The sequence below is a fragment of the Hippocampus guttulatus genome, chromosome 16 (assembly GCF_054856545.1).
Source record: "Hippocampus guttulatus isolate MCC_2025c chromosome 16, RoL_Hgut_1.0, whole genome shotgun sequence".
NCBI lineage: Eukaryota > Metazoa > Chordata > Actinopteri > Syngnathiformes > Syngnathidae > Hippocampus > Hippocampus guttulatus.
In genome coordinates this window covers 4908595-4927658 of record NC_141276.1, presented here as the reverse complement: position 1 = coordinate 4927658, position 19064 = coordinate 4908595, and the positions used below count along the sequence as shown (strand labels likewise).

Here is a 19064-nt window from a genome sequence, read left to right as displayed (position 1 = left end):
ATGTCTAAAATCCATTTTTCTTAATATTGCTTGTGTTGGTGACTGTTGTAAACGAACAAGAATGACTAGATAAGATTACTTTTGTCGATGCAATGACAAAAAGTAGACACAATGAGTCATCTTGATCTTTACAGCAGTCACACTTGGGACTCTTTCAGATGTGAAATTCCCTGAGGTCCAGCGGGATAAGAGGGATCAGTGCTCGTCAAGAATAGACGCAAAAAGGCCAAGAAACTGGGGGTGGTGGGTGGTTGTTGTTGGTGATGGTAGGGGGTGGTCAAGCAAGATAAAACCCACCTGATCCTCATATGACAAGGGAAAGGCCTTCAGCACTGATAAAAATAAGTCACTCAGAATATAGAGGCTTTAGGATAATTAAAATTGTCATAATTGAGGATTTGACAGTTGGTGGTGCAGCACATGACATATTGGAGTAAGTCACAAGTGACACAGAATGCAGAAGCGGTCAAGCATCACTTCCAGGTGACGCTCTTTTGCTCGACGACGGAACAACCGAGCGTCTCGATGGCATCGTAGAGAACACAATGTGTGTCTGGATTCTGTTACCAGGAAGTGGGTCGGGTTATTTATATTTCACCACCCGTCCTCGGCACCAGTGCTCAGAGGAAGTAACCTGAAACTTTGAAATTCAAACATTTTTAGACGGCCTGTGACTCGCTCTGAGGAAAGAAGCGGAGTAATAAGAAAATACGTTGATGTGCCCAAAAAAAAAGAAAGAAAAAGAAAAGGAAAAAAGCAAAATTTAATGAGTCTGTTCAAGTGACCCGGTACTCAGCATTGGCAGAGGTGAGTGAATTTTGTCACTATTGTTGACTGCTATACATAAAACCCCAAGACGGTGTTAGATTGGAGAATTAGCGTATGATTGGGTTAGGCGTTCAGATTAAGGTTGGAGGTTAGACTGCTTGTCAATATGAAGCGTCTTCTTTTCCTTTCAGTGTTGTTATGAAGCTCCACAAGAAGATTTTGACTCATTACCAATCCTGCACGTCACCAGTGGATAAGGAAGGATATCTCTTCAAAAAGGTTCCAAACCCAAAATACAAAAGTCAGCTAAATACTCTGCAAAACCTCAAATGATCCAAATGTCCTGGCAGAAACAGCGAAATGGCTCCTACCATCGGCGCTGGTCCGTCCTGAAAGCCAACCTTCTCTTCTACCAGGAGCGGCCCGCAGACCGCCATCTGCTCGGCGTGATCGTGTTGGAGGGATGTGATGTACGGCGGGCAGACGCAGACGGACGCTTTGGCTTCTGTTTGCTCTTTCAGGGGCCCGAACCAAAGAGCTACCAGTTTGCCGCAGGGGACGAGGTTACTCTGGAGAGCTGGTTGCGGGCTTTGCGGTCCGCCAGCCACAGCTACTTGTCACTGCTGCTACAAGACCTGCATATCCAATATCAAGGTAACAAGCTCGCATAAGATGGTGGGGGTAGCTGATAAGTGAGACCATAATGTATGGCTATGATGTCACTTGCTCCAGTAAGAATCTAGCTCTATTTACAATTGGAACAGAAGATGGCTCAAGGGCTCATTTGTCTTGTGACTCCATCTTTTGTTTTGCAGAAGTAAAGCAACATCAGGGCTCCGGTGACTCCTCCCCGGGCAACTTGAACCTCGGACCAGCACCAACACCAACGTCACCATCATCATCAGTATTATGGTCGTCAGCAGTAATCATCAAAAAGTCACCCAAGCCGTGGCACAAGTGGAACACTCACGTCACACCCTTGAATGTGTCGACGGTGCCGTCAAACGCAGAGTGGCCCCTGGTGGGTTCCAATCCGCAGGAGGACTTCCGCGAGCTGCACGAGCTTTACGGGCAAGAGATTAAGAAGGCTCGTGAAAGGTGGCTGACCAGTCGGCAGCCACCGGAGGAGAACATCCAAGAAGATCTTATCGACCTGATGTGAAGAAAGAATGATTCTTTGAGAGGAATTGAGATGAAAAAAAGGTCAGACAGATCATTTGTGTAAGATTATGTTATATTATTAATTATTATCATTTTATGTTTGAGTGTCATATTATTATTTCATGTTAAGAATTTCTAAATTATATTCTGTTGTTTAATAATTGCTTAGACATGGTTTTATGTTGATAGGTTCTGATTGGCTGTTGAAGAGAAGCAGGAAGTGATTTTAGTTTCGAGGAGAGTTGTGTTCTCCCCCCCGCCCCCTTTTAAATGTAATGTAAATTTCCCCAGTGTGGGACAAATAAAGGATATCTTATCTTATCTTAATAAAACTGTATCTAAGGGATTCCATCTCTCCTATTGCCGTTCGTAAAGTAGAGCTACCCACGAAAAACAACGAACCCCTCAATTTACATTTGTATATCATAAAAAAAACATTGAAATGGTTACGGTTAATAAAGAAATAAAAATACCTTCTTATTCATTTTATTCTGTTGTTTACACTGAATTTAATTACAATGACTTACCCTCTCACCACCACCAAGCCACTCAAATTCTCAATCTCAGAACTGTGAGGCGACAGCCGGGGTGCACGCTGGGTTAGCGTCACAGCCACAGAATTGACTCCAACATCAAATATTATTGGCTGTCTGTCAGTGGTCATTTTCAACCAAAAGAGGGCGCTGCAGTCAAGATAAAGAGCTTGTCACCTGGTCCAAAAAGATTTTTAAACATACAGTACATTACAATAATATAGGATATTTCAAACGTATACAGCGTTCACGTCTCAACATTAACCCGCTACCACGCAAAAAACTAAACTTAAAATGTGCGTTAGCGCACACACACACACACACACACACACACACACACACACACACACACACACACACACACACACACACACACACACACACGCACACACACACACGCACACACACACACACACACACACACACACACACAGGAGTGGATAAGGATAAACAAACGAGCCCAGATTGTGAGTGGCTAAGAGGTGAACCGGTGCAGCAGGTGGAAAAAGATCAGTGGAAATATAAACAGCCAATAATAGCGTCGGGCGACGCGTGGTTTGTTAATGAAATGAAACTTGGATTAGTGGCGGGTAAATTTGGATGCAAAAACACCAACACTGGAAAGCCTTTTGCTAGTGAGGGTTCAACCCTCCCGCCCCCACCACCCATCCCGCCAGTCCTCGCTACACTTTGGCAGAGACTCAAATTTATTTTGCTATTTCAGTCACTCCCAGCTGTCCCCATTCTCCAGCGAACGTCTGCTGCCACCACCAGCGACGTGACAAGTATGTTTCGGCCGGGGAGGGGTCCGGGCCAGGGAACGAGGTGTGTGTGTGTTGTGGGGGCGGTTGGGGTGGGCTACACGAGTGGTGAGGGTCCCAATTGGCAAACAGGTGCAAAAATGCAAAGCGGCAAAGTCACACCTTGAGATGCCAGGAAGAGATCACAGGTTAACGATGTGTTTAAGTGTCTGACACATTGTCGTTCATATTGACGCTACAATCGAGTCTCATGAATTTCTATCTTGACTGGGGAAATAGCGACCTAGCCAGATAGATAAGCGCGATGATAAGCGGCTAATATAATGGATGGATATTAACTGTTAAAGGTAGATTTTGTTCCCATTCTTGTTTGCTGTGTACCGCTTCGGCTGTTCAACAGTCTGGGGACTCCGTTGTCCTATTTTACGTTTCATAGTGCGGCAGACGGGACTGGACTGCAGGCAGGGCAATCAAGTCCCTGCACTCTTTTACTAACGAAGCCGCGCTGCTTCACACCTGCAGAATGTGCTTTGGCATTGCCTTGGTGAAATAAACAGGGGGCGTCCATGGAAAAAAGATCTTGCTGAGATGGCGGCATATGTGTCTCACAGTGTCTTTATACAGATGTGTAAGTTACTCACACCACGGCCACTAACACAGCCCCTATCCCATCACAGATGCTGACTTTTGAAATTTGCGTCCATATCAGTCCGGGTTGTTCTTTTCCTATTTGGCCCGGAGAACACGATTTCTATAGTTTCCAAAACAATCGGAAATGTGGACCACAGAACACTTTACCCCTCATGTTAAATGATCTCGGGGCCAGAGAAGCTCGTGGGGTGTTTCTCGATGTAATTGATAAATGGGTTTTTGCTGTGCATCGTCGAGTTTTAAGTTGCACTTACAGATATAGCGCCGAACTGTATTTACTGACATTGGTTTTCTGAAGTGTTCCTGAGCCCCTTTGGTGATATCGTCGCTTTTTTGATGCAGTGCCGCCTGTACATAAGATATATGGAATATGTTTTTTTTTTATTCTGTAGTTTCATAAATTATTTTATTAAGGACGACCCATCATTTAAATCTATGTGACATCATTGAGTGTGACATGATTCCATCAATAGACACGGGAGCCGTGCACATACACGGTCAAGGCGGCGTGGGTTGCATGCTCGCGTCCCACTCCCCGATATCCCACCGCGGACCCAAAAATAAAGGCGGCGAGTGTCGGCGTGGAACACAAGGAGGGAGCAGGGCGGAGGGCAGAGGGGGTGGAGGGGGGGGGCAGTGGTGGGGGTGGGGGTGCTCTGTCCTCCGATCCTCCGAGCATCCGTATCCTCAATGTCCTAATAAGTCCACGTGGGACGGAGGACCTGCCGCAAGCTCCCTCGGCTATCAGGTTGACTTAATTCCAAGACTCTGCGCGTCTATTTCGGCTCTCCTGTAAGCGGATACGCCGCCGCCGCCATTCTGTCTCCTTGGTTTTTACCATTCGCTCGTCACCTAAGCATCCTCCCCTCTCGCTCTCTTTTTTATCCCCCATCCAAACTTGAGGCTGTGGCTAAAGTTAGACGAGGAGACCCGACCGGGGCTATATAAGCCCCCTGGAGGCGGGGGACCAACGCGGCTTCACCCTCTCCTCACTTTCTTCATTGTTCCAAACCTCCGCTCTCAGCGTCTCGAGATGGTGAGTAGCTGCTCCGCCGACATGGATTCACTCTCCCTTTTCAGCCTGCATGATGGAATTCTTGCATCTTTTTTTTTTTCTCCGTGGTCATTGTAAACTTTGGAACAAGAAGCGCACCCTTTTGAGAATGCAAAATGGAAGAGTAATGAGACAGAAGCGTGTTGGACCAAAGCAACCATGCAGGACCATAGCTTTAAAATTCACATTCTAAGGAAGCCTAATTGAAGCTAAATTAGTTGGTGTATGCAAGGAAGTAAGAGTTTAAATGAAATAAATAGTGCCGATAAGGAAAAATAATGAGAAGTAAGCAAGCAAGTCAGCTGCCAAGCAAAAGTAAGAAGGCAAGTCGGTAAAGTATGAAACCATGAATCAAAGCAAAGCAAATATGAAAGTGTGTCAGTAAAAATCACGAAACAAAAAAAGCCTTTAAGTAAGAAAGATTAAAAAAGTGGTTAAGTAAAAGTCAGATTGCAGCTGGCAAAAGTAAGCATGTATATAAGTAAAGACAGGAGAACGTAAATATATATATACTCTATGTCAAAGTCAGCAAAAGTAAGGAACAAATTGGTCAAGCACAGTAAAAGTGGATGCAAGTGCATCAGGGAAAAAATACGTAAGTGAGTCAGCAAATATGAATAAGTATAAGTTAACTTCCCTTCCTATCCCAAATTTGCCCTGCAGCCACCCAAGAAACCCAAGAGGAGGCAGGCAGCCGGAGACAGCGGCTCCTCCAACGTCTTCTCCATGTTTGAGCAGAGTCAGATTCAGGAGTACAAGGAGGTGAGATTTCGCCGTTCACTCCACCCACACTCCACCGACACTTAAACAAGCATGTCGTTTGCGCCGAGATGAAATCTCCCGCACCTAGTTCCTGTTTTGGTGACCTATGACTTCCACTGTCCGGCTGTCACTCAGCCCCACACAAGCCATAATTGCACCTCCACACCCGCCATAAATCCTCTTCAGATAAGGACAGTGACGATCACGTGTCGGACTATCTTCGATCATGACGGCATCTTCCGGGAACGATTAACAGGGGGGGGCCTGAGATCCGAATCAAAGATCTTGAGTTTCAGCTGAGACGATGGATTGCGCAGCTGCTCCCATCCAAATTAAGCTGCAAGGAAAGTCGCCACAGGCGCCTTTAGGAATGCGACTACTGTACTGTAAGGACCTCAACTCCAGTAAGCGGAGACTCTTATTGACAAGCATCCAGTGAGGGGGGGGGGGCTTTGAACGCAAGATAGGACCAAAGATATTTTCCGTGTCCTTCATGTTTCTGTCAATTTGTCTCCTCGCAGGCCTTCACAATCATCGACCAGAACAGAGACGGCATCATTAGCAAAGATGATTTGAGGGACGTTCTGGCCTCTCTGGGTGAGTTTTTGGCGCTTTTTTTTTTTTTACCTGTTAATTTAAATGGCAAGGGTTTCACAGGGCCACGGTTCACAAAAATCAAATCAATCCCCTGGTCTAGACTTGCATCCAGGAAGGAAAACCTTAAAAGGATAACAAATGGAGGGATTCTCCTTCCAGGATCACCAGGCTGCAATAGATGCCAAGCGGTCAACATTCATCACATGGATGAGTTGAAACAGCATGAAAGTCCATTTAAGTAGACACCTTCGGGGAAGCGGGTGCCCTCAGGACCCGTCCCGGACATCCCCAAGACACTCGGCGAACACTCGGTGTGGTTTAACCAAATCCAAGAGTGTAGAAATAAGGCGAAAGTCAAGATTTTTACGGAGGTTGTCACTCCAATTTCCATAGAGAAGGCATTCCAGAATGTTGGAGCCCGAATAGAAAATATGTTCTAGACCGGCATTCATTCCCGCCAAGGAACATGTGTTTCGCGGTTTCGAGTACTCACTCCTGATCTCTTTCCTTACTGGATGCAGGCCAGCTGAACACCAAGAACGAGGAGCTGGAGGCCATGATCAAGGAGGCCAGCGGCCCCATCAACTTCACCGTCTTCCTCACCATGTTCGGCGAGAAGCTGAAGGGTAGGTTTTTAAGAACTTTTATATTCCGCCCCCACCCCCAAGAAATTTTTTTTTAATGACCTAATTTCCCTCACAGGCGCTGACCCCGAGGACGTCATTCTTAGTGCCTTCAAGGTCCTGGACCCCGAGGGTAAAGGATCCATCAAAAAGCAGTTGTAAGTTCCAACTTTCACCGTACATACTTTCACCCTATCAAAAACAACAAACCAGTTTTTAAGACACCTTGTGCATATTTGTCTATTTTCTCAATATCTACTTTTGAGGTTGCTTCTGAGTTGCAAAAAAAAAAAGAAGCAAAACACATTACAGGCTCAATTAGCAACTTTTCCTTTCTGTAGATTGTGGTGCTGTTGCTCGTCTATATTGCAGTGACTGTAATTGAGAATATTTATGTTGTTATTGATTGACTCATTTTCTGCCCTTAGCCTCGAGGAGCTCCTGACCACTCAGTGCGACAGGTTCTCCAAGGAGGAGGTAAAACCGTCTGACTCAGCTTTTTATTTGCAGTAATTGGTGAGGTCTTAGCAATTGCCGTGTGTTCAAAACACATATTTCACCGGGTTTTGATTTGATTTTATTCAAAAAATTACCAGTCCAAGCCTGTGTCAGGAATGAGCCTGGTCCACCTAAAAACCTTTCGAGTAGAGGTTGTAGTACACACACCAGCCTGTGGGTGTGTGAATGGCGCTAATGTCACAATTTTCGCATTCCGTTAAAATAAAGTTCCTTGTACTTGGGCCAGGAAAATTACTGTGTTTAAATCGTCCTGATGATGTTATTAGTAATTATACTATCACATATATCAATAAGATCGATAGCAAAACAAACATCTGGTGGATTTTAAAAACCTGAGTTACAGAAGTCTAAATCAGTAAAAACAATCCCTAGACATAAGAGAAAATAATTTTGTTTGTTTATAACTCGTCATGGCATATTGTTAAAACACAAGCTCCCAGGGATGAAGAAATCTATTTAATTTAGCTAGCTGATTTATTTTACATCCAACTCTTCCACTAGTATCCCCCTGACTTCTTGTTTTGCTCCCCTCAGATCAAGAACATGTGGGCCGCCTTCCCCCCTGACGTCGCGGGCAACGTGGACTACAAGAACATCTGCTACGTCATCACACACGGAGAGGAGAAGGAGGAGTAAGAAGACAGGAAGAAAGACGACATATCCCTTCGCTTTCTCCTGCCTTTCCCTTCTCTCCTTCCCTGCCTCCCTCCCTCCATCCATCCTACCCTCCGTGTGTACCCGTGGGGTCACGCCCCTGCCCTATCCCCCTTTCTCTCATCCAAAGCAGAGACTTGTGGGGGCTCACGGGATGTCTGTGTCGGCTTATGGGGGTAGAGGAGATGATTTTCAATAAAACATGACATCATCTTTTGCATACGCCAGCCATCTTCTTTCCACGCGTCCTCTCGAGACCACCCGGGGGAGGGGGGTCCTCATTCCCATTCCGAAGAGGTCCTCTGGGGCTGGAAGGGATGAAACACAGAAGGGGGATGAGGGACGTCCCCGAAAGAAAACATTAATGTCTTCGGCGACGTTTCCTCCTCTGCCTTGACATCGGCGTGGTCGTCTGCCTCCTCTTCCTCCGTAAGCTGGTCCACAACGTCCCGACTCATCCTTGCCTATCCTCTGTACTGAATAAAAAAAGGGACAAACTGTGAATAAAACCTCTTTCCTTTTGTACAAGTCTGTCTGTGCTCAGTGGCTCTCTGTGAGGCGGGGGGGGGGGGGGGCCCAAATGGAGGGGGACAGTCTTCAATCTTGTGATTAGTATTTACTTATTCGCCAATTTAAAGATTGAGAATTGAAGGAGAAGCTTAACTTGAAACTGAAAGACAAATAGCATCAATAAAAACACAGCAAATAACACCCCCCCCACAAAACAAAGTTGCACTATAAATATTTTTCACCGATTTAGTCGTAACTGATAGGACGATCTGAAAATCCCTGACGCAATGCAAGTTTGGCGACATCTACGAGCAGCGTGTAACCGCATGACAGGCTATTTCGACAAACGACAGGGATATTTTGTGATTTCAGCACCACCTGAATGGACGTCATAAAACCCAGTTATTGCAACAATTTTGGATACATGAATAGAAAATTAAGTTGTCAAGAAAATGCGCACGAGGAAAATAAGAGGAACAACTAGAACAACGACCGGCAGGCAACGCAAGGCTAATTTAATATATTATGGTTTATTACTCATCACAAATGTCATCATTATCATCAATTAAATACATCACGTCGATGTGAGGGAATGAATTCAATTAGCTAGAACATCATCGATTAATTCACTTTCACAAGAGAGTGTGAAAGTGACTTGTAAACACAAAAACACACTTAAAAAAAAAAAACAGCCTGTAAATTTTGCAGCGGTTTAACACGTTTTACAGATCAGAAATGCAAAAAGGACCCGACAGAATGCACTTCTTTTAGAGTTCACACCAGATAATCATGGTGACATATTGCGACATTGACGTCTAGTTATAGTTTGCATAGAAACGTTCAGGTTAACCCTACGTGTGTGCGCGAGTGCTTGTGTGTGCGCGATTGGGAGTGTGTTAGCATGGGGGGTGGGGAGGGGCACGTTGGATACACAAAAATCCTTCACGACAACAATAACAACAAGAGGAGGACAATGCTAAAGGAGTCAGTGTTGCTCGTCTTGCACTGATGGGCCGTTGTCATGGCAACAAGTTAAAGTCCATAGTTACATTACATGAAGCAGGAAGTTAACAGCTTCGACTCCCAAAAATGTTCCAGAACTCGACGCGGATAAATGACGACGACGTGGAACAATCTTCCAGTCAACCAGGCATCCAATAACTCTCATTTAAAAAAAAAAAAAAAGAAAAGATCATTATATCCTATATTTGATTAAATTAACCATTTTATACATAGATACATCAAAAGGTGAGAGGTTAATGCTACATGGGCACACCGGGCACCTCACGGTCCAAAATATAAAAAAGGGGGAAACCTGCCTGGTAACAAGCCTGACAGGAAATGTTTTTTTTTGTAACTAAGGGAAGTGCAAAGATCATCCTTCATCGTCTTCCGATCACATTCTGACATTTGAATTAAAAATAAAAATGCAGATTAGTTTTTAAGTAATACTAATTGGTCTAATTACTAAGCAGGAGGACCAGGTACACACTGACATGAAAAAGATAATTACACTATGAGAAAAAAAGTCTTTTTTTTTGTCAAACAAAAGATTTTTTTTCAAGAATGATCCATATATTAGGGGGAAAAAACAAAAAGATTTTTTTTTTTTGAAAAATGAAAATCTTTCTTTTTTTTGGTCATTTATCAATGGGCACTGGCTTCCTTTCATGAAGACGGCACGGCTTCAATTCCCAGCCACTAACCTTCGCAAGTTTGGATAGTAAATAGATGGGGTGGGTCATTAAAAGCATCTGTGTGAAAACTAGCTAATCGTCTGAGTGACTTACTTTGATGATGGAATAAGCCGGTAATGGCAACAAAAAGTCATATTTGCCATTCGTTCGTGAAATCATGGCTAATCTTGAAAAACTGCACTCACTGTATTCTGACTTTCTCCAGAAAAAAAAAAATACTTTATTCTCAGTGTACATTATTTTTGTATGACGTGTGTCCCTAATCCTCTTCGGTGCACGTCCAACATTGCAGTTTAATGACTAATTTACTGATTAAAGACCTCCTTTAGGTGGAGGTACTGAGGGCTAAACTACAAACCAGATCAATAAGTGCAATTTAAAAAAGTCCCACTCGTTTGTAACAACACAAAAAGCACCACCACTTTGTTGGAATACTCTCCGTCGCCAGCAGGGGGAGACGCGCACACCGCAGTAACGCTACGCTACTAAAGGCACGCACCACAATATCCAATAAATAGCTCCCCGCACGTCACAGACGTTTTTCTGGAGGCGACTCGATGTGATAATCACCATCCAATTAAACGTCTTTGGAGGCGGTGCTTAACTATTATTACTATGTACATCTTCTGTGGTTTGTCATGGTTAAAATAAAGTTATTTAAACAAAACAAAACAGTGGTGCCACGTATGATCACATCCTCGCTTGTTTAAAAGATGGACACCACCCCTTCCATGAAGTCCCATTTATTTGGCTTAATAGCATAATTGCCTAAATCATAACTTACTCTCGCAATAGAAACCAAAATATTCACGTGCTTGCTAAAATGTGTGTTTTGTCTTTTGTCTGTGTAGATTCGCAGTCATCCAGGTCAAAGTTTGAGTCGAGGCAACTTGAGTCTTAAAACGTTCAAAAATGACTTAGGCAATTGTGCTACTAGGCTCACATTTTTTTTAAATCTGTCATTGTGTCTTCAAAGGAAACCCAACTGCTTTTTTTTCTTACTCAGCCTCCTCCTTTTTCTTTTCATGCGCCAATGAGGTGGAATCCCTTGCCGCTGCGGCCGCCCCGTTTTTGTCATGGTCCGGTCCCGGACCCGCCAACCCTTTGTCCTTCTTCTTTCCCGCTTTCTTCTTCTCCTTCTCCAGACGCTCTTTCTCCTTCTTGAGTCTCTCCTTCTCCGCCTTGTCCTTCTCCTTCTTCTCCTTCAGCCTCTTCTTCTCATCCTCGCGGTCCTTCCTCTTGTCCTCCTTGCTCTTCTTCTTTTTGCGGCCATCCTCCTCCACGGGAGGCGGTGGCGTGGCTGGCGGGGACTCGGCCATCCCCTTTTTCTTGGTGTCGGCATCTGGCATCAGGGGGGTGTTGTTGGCGGTGGGCGAGGGGATGGTGGGCGTGATTTGCTCCGAGACGATTCTTGGGGAGGGAGATATAGTGTTGGGCATCGGTGCACTTTGAGCGCCTCGTGGACCATTCCCCACGAGGGGGCTCTGGACTTGTGGCGCCCTCTGCGCCGCCCCAGGAGGAATGGGCGGCTTCTGGCTGCCGGCGGCTGGGGGCGACTGTGGCCGCGCGCCGTCATAAAATGAGGGCCCCGAGAAGGAGCTCTTCTTGCCGTGTGAGTGGAACGGTGTCCTAGACTTTCGGAAGCCCGGCAGCGAGAGCAAGGACGACGATGCCCGCAGGGGTCCCGGCGGCGGGGTGGAGCTGGCCAAAAAGGAGAAGCTGCCGCCCGAGCTGATGGCAGCGGCGCGACGCTTCTGCTCGAAAATGGCTCGGGTGCCGTGTAGGCGGCGGCCAGGCTGGTGAGTCAGGTCCCCTCGGGACTCGCGCCATTTCCTCACCTGGACCATGCACTCACGCTCGATCAGCGCCTCCGTCACCTGGAGAAGGATCACCTGGATGACGACAGAGGGATACAAGCGCAAAGCAGGAGTCATGCAGGAGTCGAGAGAAAGAGAAGTGGACAAAAACAGTGGGTGTCTGATGTGCGTGCCTTGGCCACCAGGGAGCAGTATAATACAAACAGACATACTAAAACAGACTAGAGAAGAGCCCATCACAGGCGGCAAGATTAGGATTCATTTTTGCAGAGCAGGAAGATAATGACTGGAAGTCGTGTAACATTGTCTGTCTGCATTATTTATTTTCAAATAAAGTTGTTTCAAGGTGTATAATGACCATGATATCAATGCTACATTTGTTTCCCATTATGTGTCAGCATTACGTGAGCAGACTTTCATTCGGCAAAGTTATGTTTAAAGTCAATTTGAGCCAAGAAAAACCCTGAGAAGAGGAATAACGCACCTCCTGCACCAGGCTGTCCTCCCTGATGGTGTCGGGTGAGATGCCCCTGAGCCGCTCCATCGTCTCGTACATGCCCTGCACCTCGCGCAGTTTGTCCACTGAGCCCAACATTTGCTTGAGCAGCACTAGGCCCACGCGGAACACAATTTTCACCCCTGGACAAAACCATAACAATCCACAAAGTTAAAAAATAAATAAAAATAAAAAGTCCATGGGTACATGTCATAATGCAATTGCGTCTCTTGCCGGTCCTTCATGACACCTGCCAACTTGCGCAATAGAAATGCAAAGTCAAATGTGTAAAGTTGACTCTTATTTGGTACCTTCGCAGAAGAACATGTCCCATACGCGCAGCACGCAGGCCCAAGGCAGCGTGCGTGAGAAGATGCACATGAACCACTCGGTCATATAGAGGATGGGGTCGATCTTGAACTTCTTCAGGTGTCTGTAAGCCATGGGACACGTACGGCGCAACAGCGAGAAAAAGATCTCGCCGTCCAGCTGGATGGCTTCCTGAAGCGGGGGGGAATAACACACAAGTCAGCAAAAAAAAAAAAAAAAAAAAAAAGACAGAAGACGACTGTGAAGTTTTCAAAGGACTCACCAGCCCGGCACTGTAGTAGCCCGGGAGATACTTCTCGCAGATCTGCACCAGGCACCAGAATGCTTGCTGTGGATCACAAGTGCACACGTGCATTACTGTCGACGGCCATCTTGTGACTCCGCACTTGATCGTATTCAAATCCGGTGCGAGTGTGGCTCGCTCACCTCGGCGGGCATGTGCATGAGGAGTACGGCAGCCACGGGAGCCTGCGCCTGGCAGTATCCCTCGTCAGGCCGGTATATGGTGTAGGCCTTCAAGATGCGGTAGAGATCTTGTTGCCTGCCGACACACAACACCGCAACGAATCCATTTTTGGGTGCAATATTAGTTGTAGGATGCGAATTGTCTACTCGCTTGCCAATAGGGTTTTATTTAGGTTGAGCGCTAGCATTAGCACTGGCGATGTTTCCAAAATGAAGCGTGTCTTGTATTCAAATATATAATAGGGTTGTGTAATATTGGGAAAAACATGCGATATGTTGAATCTGATATGTAGTAGCTTGAAAGGCTCTACTCTGTATTAGATGGACGGAAACTGTTTGAGGATGAGTACAAGTGAAGTTGGGTTTGATCCTGACCCGTGGCCTCCACGTGCAGCAAACATCTCATGGAAGGGAAACTGCCTGTGAAGATCTTTTTCGATGATGTCCAACCACTTGGCCTCTCCGGGCTCTCTCTCCAGCTCCTGCGGACGGGACAAAAGCCCGTCAGTCATTTCCAAGGGTTCATAAGTGCTTACGATGACACAAACACGAGACCACAGGAAGTCAATATAGAACACGAAGGAGGGCCTCCTCCCTCCGGTAACGAGATGACTCTGAGGTCTGACAGGCGGGATTAGGCGGCGTGATAAGAGGCTTACAGCTTCCTGCGCCCCGCAGACACAGAGGCCACAACTTCCCTTTGCCAGTCACTTTGACACCATTTGAATAAAGCGCTTCAACCTGGTGGCGTCCCCCCCCCCCCACCCTTCTAACAGTTTTCTATAGCTAACAGAGAGCGGTGACTCAATTGCAAAATGTTGTCGTCACGTAATGCTTACAGTGGTGGTTTCGTAGTCATTTGGGGCGTGTTGAATAACACATGATGAGTGTGCTTTTTATTATTCATGACACTGCAAAGCATCTATCGAGTAGGTTTCTCAGATTGCAGTCGTTCTGTGCCCGACTTTTTTTTTTTTTTATCCACTGCATTGTACCTCAAACTTGCCGGGGTTGGCATCCAGCAGCTCCTGGCTGTTGGACAGCAGCTGCCAGGCTCTGGAGCGCAGCGACGACGGGATCCCTTTCCGGCAGCGCATTTTCACCTGCGCAATCACAAATACAAATGATCAAGGTTATTTTCACTTGATTAAAATGATGATCATTCTGTTTGCTTTCGAGTGTTTCAGATGGCTTGCATGACAACCACAAACTTTCGTACCTTCTGGAAGCGATTTTTGACCCATTTGTCCCAGTGGTTGAACATGTCCAGCCATTTCATCTCCCTCTGTCGGGCTACCTGCACTCGTACTTCCTTGTCACTGCCACGAAGAACAATAGAACAACATCACAATGACATAATAGCCCATACAAGTGCATTCACACAAGGCAGTAAAGTGGAGAAGCAATTTGCTTATCAAGGGGGGCGCGCGCTGAGAGTCTCTAAGATAGAAGGTCAGTACATGTGAATGACTCACAAACGCTCAGCAGCATGCGAGTCACAGCATAGGCAGATGAGTACGGACGTTTAGAGCAGAAGGAAAGAGATGGGGAGGCAAAGCGATGGCACGAAGAAGTGCAGCCATTTGCATGAAGGGTGTCATTACTGATAACAGTCAAAAGGGTCGGTGGCACAGCGCAGGCGCTAGAAAACAATGGAGAGAACAAATCTCTTCCTGGGTCCAACTGTCACCATCTGATGAAGTGGACAGGCGATGAACGGCGCTAAAGGCGCTTGTGTCTCATCATGTATGAGCACTTTCAGGAACATTCAGTCATGACTTGGGGCCAATTCTAATGCAATGGCCTCCTGGCACTTCCTTTTTACGAATCTCTTTTGCTAATTCATTCTTGATGTTTTCATGTTTCAGATACTTTAACGTCTATCATGTTAGATTCTTTTTCAAACATCAATTAACCCCCCTCCACCCCAAAAAACGTGTTAAAGGCAATGCGTTCACTTTTGAGTCACATTTTAACATTTCTATTTGTCAAATACAGTACACGTAAAGTTAACAGGCTTTTAGATTAACATGTAAAATGATACAGTCAATCTGAAACAGCTAACCAAAAAAAAATTAATGTAATGAAAAAAAACTTTGATTAAATCATCACATTTTTAACGCTAACAGTAAAAAAAAACGTCAAACTCAAAAAATGCTCAATTTTAACTGAATGAAATCGATGCAATGGACTCAATTTCGAACAATGTTAACCGTCATACAAGTGTAAAACAAAGATAACCACCATTAACAGTAATAGACAAACGCAACAAAACAGCCGAGCTCAACGTTGACAATGCACAGGGTGACACGCATGCAGTCGCGCAATACTGTACTGTGATGCAAGCAAAACTGACCTCCCCTCGCTGAACTGGTTCCCACCCAGGAAGCCGTACTTGTCAGTGCGCCTCACCGCCATGCCGTTGATCTCAGAGTCTGAGCCCAGTGAACTGCAGTCGTCCCCGAGGCCCGACAGCGACTCCAGCGTCCCCGACATCAGGCTGGCAGACTCCAGGTAGCTGAGGGTGTCGGGGGCTGGACGTTGAGAGCCCGGCGCGGGGAGACAAGGCTCTTGGATGAGCGGCAATGCGGGGCTGGAGTGCCCCGCCCCTGGTGGCGGGCTGCAGGGTGCGGGGAGGCTAGGGCCAGGTTCTTGGATCAGCGGCACCGTAGGACTGGGGCTGGGCTGCGGCACCGTGGGACTGGGGCTGGGCTGCGGCACCGTAGGACTGGGGCTGGGCTGCGGCACCGTGGGACTGGGGCTGGGCTGCGGCACCGTGGGACTGGGGCTGGGCTGCGGCACCATAGGACTGGGGTGCCCCGCCCGTGGAGGCGGGGTGAAGGGTGACTGTGCTTTGATGGGACTTTGAGGCTTGGGGGACACAGGCGGGGGAGGACTCTTTGGGGGAGGACTCTTGGGGGCTTGCTGGGGTTTCTCCTCCACGGGTGCCGCTACCGGAGGTGTTGCTACTGGGGGTGCTGCTACCCGGGGCACCACAGGAACTTCAGCCGAGGTGGGGGGAGGGTTGTGGGTGACGTGCACGTTGGGGTACAGATTAGGACCGGCGGTGAGGTCAGGGGAAGGGGACGCCTGTTGTGGCATCACATCGGCTTCAACGGTAGCATCAGGCCCCGGCATTTCCTCTTTCTGGGGCACCGTTACCCAGTCATCACTCACGGGGGTCTCGGCAGTTGACAGACTTGGCGGTGGCAGCGTCACTGGCACAGTGGGAGTGTTTCTGATCACATTCACGTCATTGCAGAGGGAAGATTTGGGCGCCACGGACGAGGCAGAGGGAGCTGCATGGGCGTCGACCAAGGCAGGCGGCGGCGACGCGGATAAGGCTGAAAGTTCCGCCATGTTGTGACGAGAGCTTACCTGCAACACGGATGGACATTTTGCAACAATGAATCGATGAATAAACATCAACAGCTCATACCAATCGTCACGTCCGCAAACACGGCTCGGTGATAGGATGGTTACATAGTGGCAACATTAACGTGTGGTCATTCGTGTTGTTTTGTTACATTGTCAACAAGTAACAGCACAGGCTTGTTTCTTTTTTTTCCAATGAGCGGTGGTTACATTTATACAGTAGCTAGCAAGAGAAGGGCTCTAATTAGTCAAGACACATTCAGTTCACGTGTGTGTGTGTGTGTGTGTGTCCCCACTCAGAGCTTCAAGAGCAAGCACATTAATCATGACACGTAAAGTGTGACCACGTGCTCCAAAGATATTTATTTTTAATACCCAGAATGATTTCCAGTAGTTCTTTTATTTCAATTTTTGAAAAATGTTGGTCATCATAAATAACTGGCAAAAGGGACTAAAGCATTTAATTTCAATCAGATAGCAAGTTGCACTACATCGAGGATAACAATGCAACAATACATGCCTGGCTGCATTTCCTCTTATGCAAGCCAAGACCTTATAAATAGAAAGGATGTGATGACTAATTCCACTTTTTAGCAGACTGCCAGTGCACTGCGCGGGTCGCATGACCAGAGTAACATCTTTTGCACGAGTGGCTCTTTAAATCATGCGTGTCCAGCGTTTCAAAATCACAACACTCTTATCAAGACAGCGCTGATCCGCTATTCTGCTGATCGAGCAGTGTGAAACCTACATGCTAAGCTAACGACACTTTGCATTGGGCCGCCCCAGTTGGAGGTCTGGCCGCGCAGCTAGGACGATTTACGCGCGGCTAATTGGCTAACGTGCACCGACGTCCCAAGAGGCCCAGGTTGGGTAGGGTCCGCGGCCTGGGTCAGTCGGCTGGCCCCGATCGGTCACCCCCCCCAAACCTCATCAAAATCTCCACTCACCCACGCCCGGCGTTGTCACTGCGACGCGTCCGCCCGGGTGTCCAGGGGATGCCTGGGCGTGCGTTGGCCCGCCACAGCGACGGATCCACAGCCAAGCTCCTCGGTGGAGAGGATGGAAAACGACAGCGGAGGCGACACAGCGGAACGCCGACGAGGATGAAGACGCTCGGCGGCTACTGCGGATGGCGGTGATGGTTTGTAGTAGTGGTTGGTGTTGGCCAGCTAGCCTAGCAGCTAGTTATTAGCTTCTCCTAGCAGCAGCAGCAGTCTGTGTTGGCATTGCTTGCTCGCGCGCGTTACCTCGTTGACCATTTCACTGGAGCAACGTGCTCACCGGTCGATTTTATTCCCGCATCCTCAAAAAGAGAAACAAACAACTTTGTTTAATTCAAATGAGTTGAACGGAGCAGACACATCCTCGGCCAGCCGCCCGCATATCCGACTGACAGCTCCGTACGCGCGCGCGTCCGCGGAGGCGGGGACGCGCACGCTGCGGCACCGTAGCACCCCCATGAAATGGTTTATAAATTCACTTTTTGTTCACCGCGACAAGCTATGGGAAGCTATAACAAATATTTGTCGATTCAATATTTTAATTCGCTCACAAACTCCAGTAGAGCGAGAGAACTGGTGACGTCCTTACGTCACGTTGATATCCTTCATTGATCTCATCGAAAGATGGCGCCAGATCCTACTTATTTCAGCCAGTGGGCCGACTTGTTAAACGTCACTATAAGGATAACCAAACAGTACTGTATAGAGAATGGATGGAAATGAAAATTACAAGCAGTAATGAACAACCCAGAATACTCAAAATATTAAATGTTCACCATTATTAAAGATCCTGGCAAAAAAGTCTTGCTAATTAGGTGTCGCTCATCAAACGAGAAAATGTGCTTCCAATTTGGGTTTATTTGGGCTAATTAGAGTCAGAGTTCATATTAGTAATCTTCAAAATGTTGTTTCAGATTTTGGGGACTGCGTACCACATATACACTTGGGACTTTTCAGGCTTGTTATGGACCCCAAAAACTATTCAAAGCGGCCTTCACATGCCTGGTTCTTAGGTCAGTTAATGGGCAAGCATTCTACATCCCTCCACCCTTAACTGAGAAACCTTTCTGTCCAAAGGGAGGATCTAAAGTTCAGAGAACTGCCTCTCTGGAGAATTATTGGCTCACTTGTTATTTCTGAACAAATTAGGAGGAATAAGGGCGTGATTTCCATTTTCGACATCATGTAGCCATTCTTTCCGCACATCACTGAGAAGCACGTAAATGTTGTGACAGTCTCCATGGAAAAAAACCACAGAATGAAACCAAAGAATGAAAACCAAAGCGG

General features: G+C 46.8%; 3 protein-coding genes across 4 annotated transcripts; 2 read left to right on the top strand and 1 right to left on the bottom strand.

Moving 5' to 3' along the window:
* Window positions 1-505: 505 nt before the first annotated feature.
* Window positions 506-2373, top strand: pheta2 (PH domain containing endocytic trafficking adaptor 2). 2 transcript variants are annotated; one of them, XM_086133702.1, is made up of 5 exons: window positions 506-807; window positions 960-1047; window positions 1119-1422; window positions 1584-1971; window positions 2119-2373. In XM_086133702.1, exons 2-4 carry the CDS (start codon window positions 967-969, stop codon window positions 1928-1930), a joined length of 732 nt encoding a protein of 243 aa, XP_085989828.1. In that variant the 5' UTR covers window positions 506-807; window positions 960-966; the 3' UTR covers window positions 1931-1971; window positions 2119-2373. The 2 variants fall into 2 exon arrangements, with proteins under 2 accessions (XP_085989828.1, XP_085989827.1); XM_086133701.1 differs by having other exon boundaries at window positions 1584-2373.
* Window positions 2374-4777: 2404 nt separating this feature from the next.
* On the top strand, window positions 4778-8296 carry mylpfa (myosin light chain, phosphorylatable, fast skeletal muscle a). Its single transcript, XM_086133317.1, has 7 exons — window positions 4778-4910; window positions 5592-5690; window positions 6212-6287; window positions 6809-6913; window positions 6990-7068; window positions 7339-7387; window positions 7964-8296. The coding sequence occupies exons 1-7, from the start codon at window positions 4908-4910 to the stop codon at window positions 8063-8065; spliced, it is 513 nt and encodes a 170-aa protein (XP_085989443.1). The 5' UTR covers window positions 4778-4907; the 3' UTR covers window positions 8066-8296.
* An 808-nt stretch (window positions 8297-9104) lies between these two features.
* tbc1d10b (TBC1 domain family, member 10b) lies at window positions 9105-18170 on the bottom strand. Its single transcript, XM_086133633.1, has 10 exons — window positions 17724-18170; window positions 15755-16776; window positions 14618-14717; window positions 14394-14501; window positions 13774-13880; window positions 13360-13474; window positions 13196-13261; window positions 12915-13104; window positions 12592-12746; window positions 9105-12182 (listed from the first exon to the last, which is right to left on the bottom strand). The coding sequence occupies exons 2-10, from the start codon at window positions 16756-16758 to the stop codon at window positions 11289-11291; spliced, it is 2739 nt and encodes a 912-aa protein (XP_085989759.1). The 5' UTR covers window positions 16759-16776; window positions 17724-18170; the 3' UTR covers window positions 9105-11288.
* Between the last annotated feature and the right edge of the window lie 894 nt (window positions 18171-19064).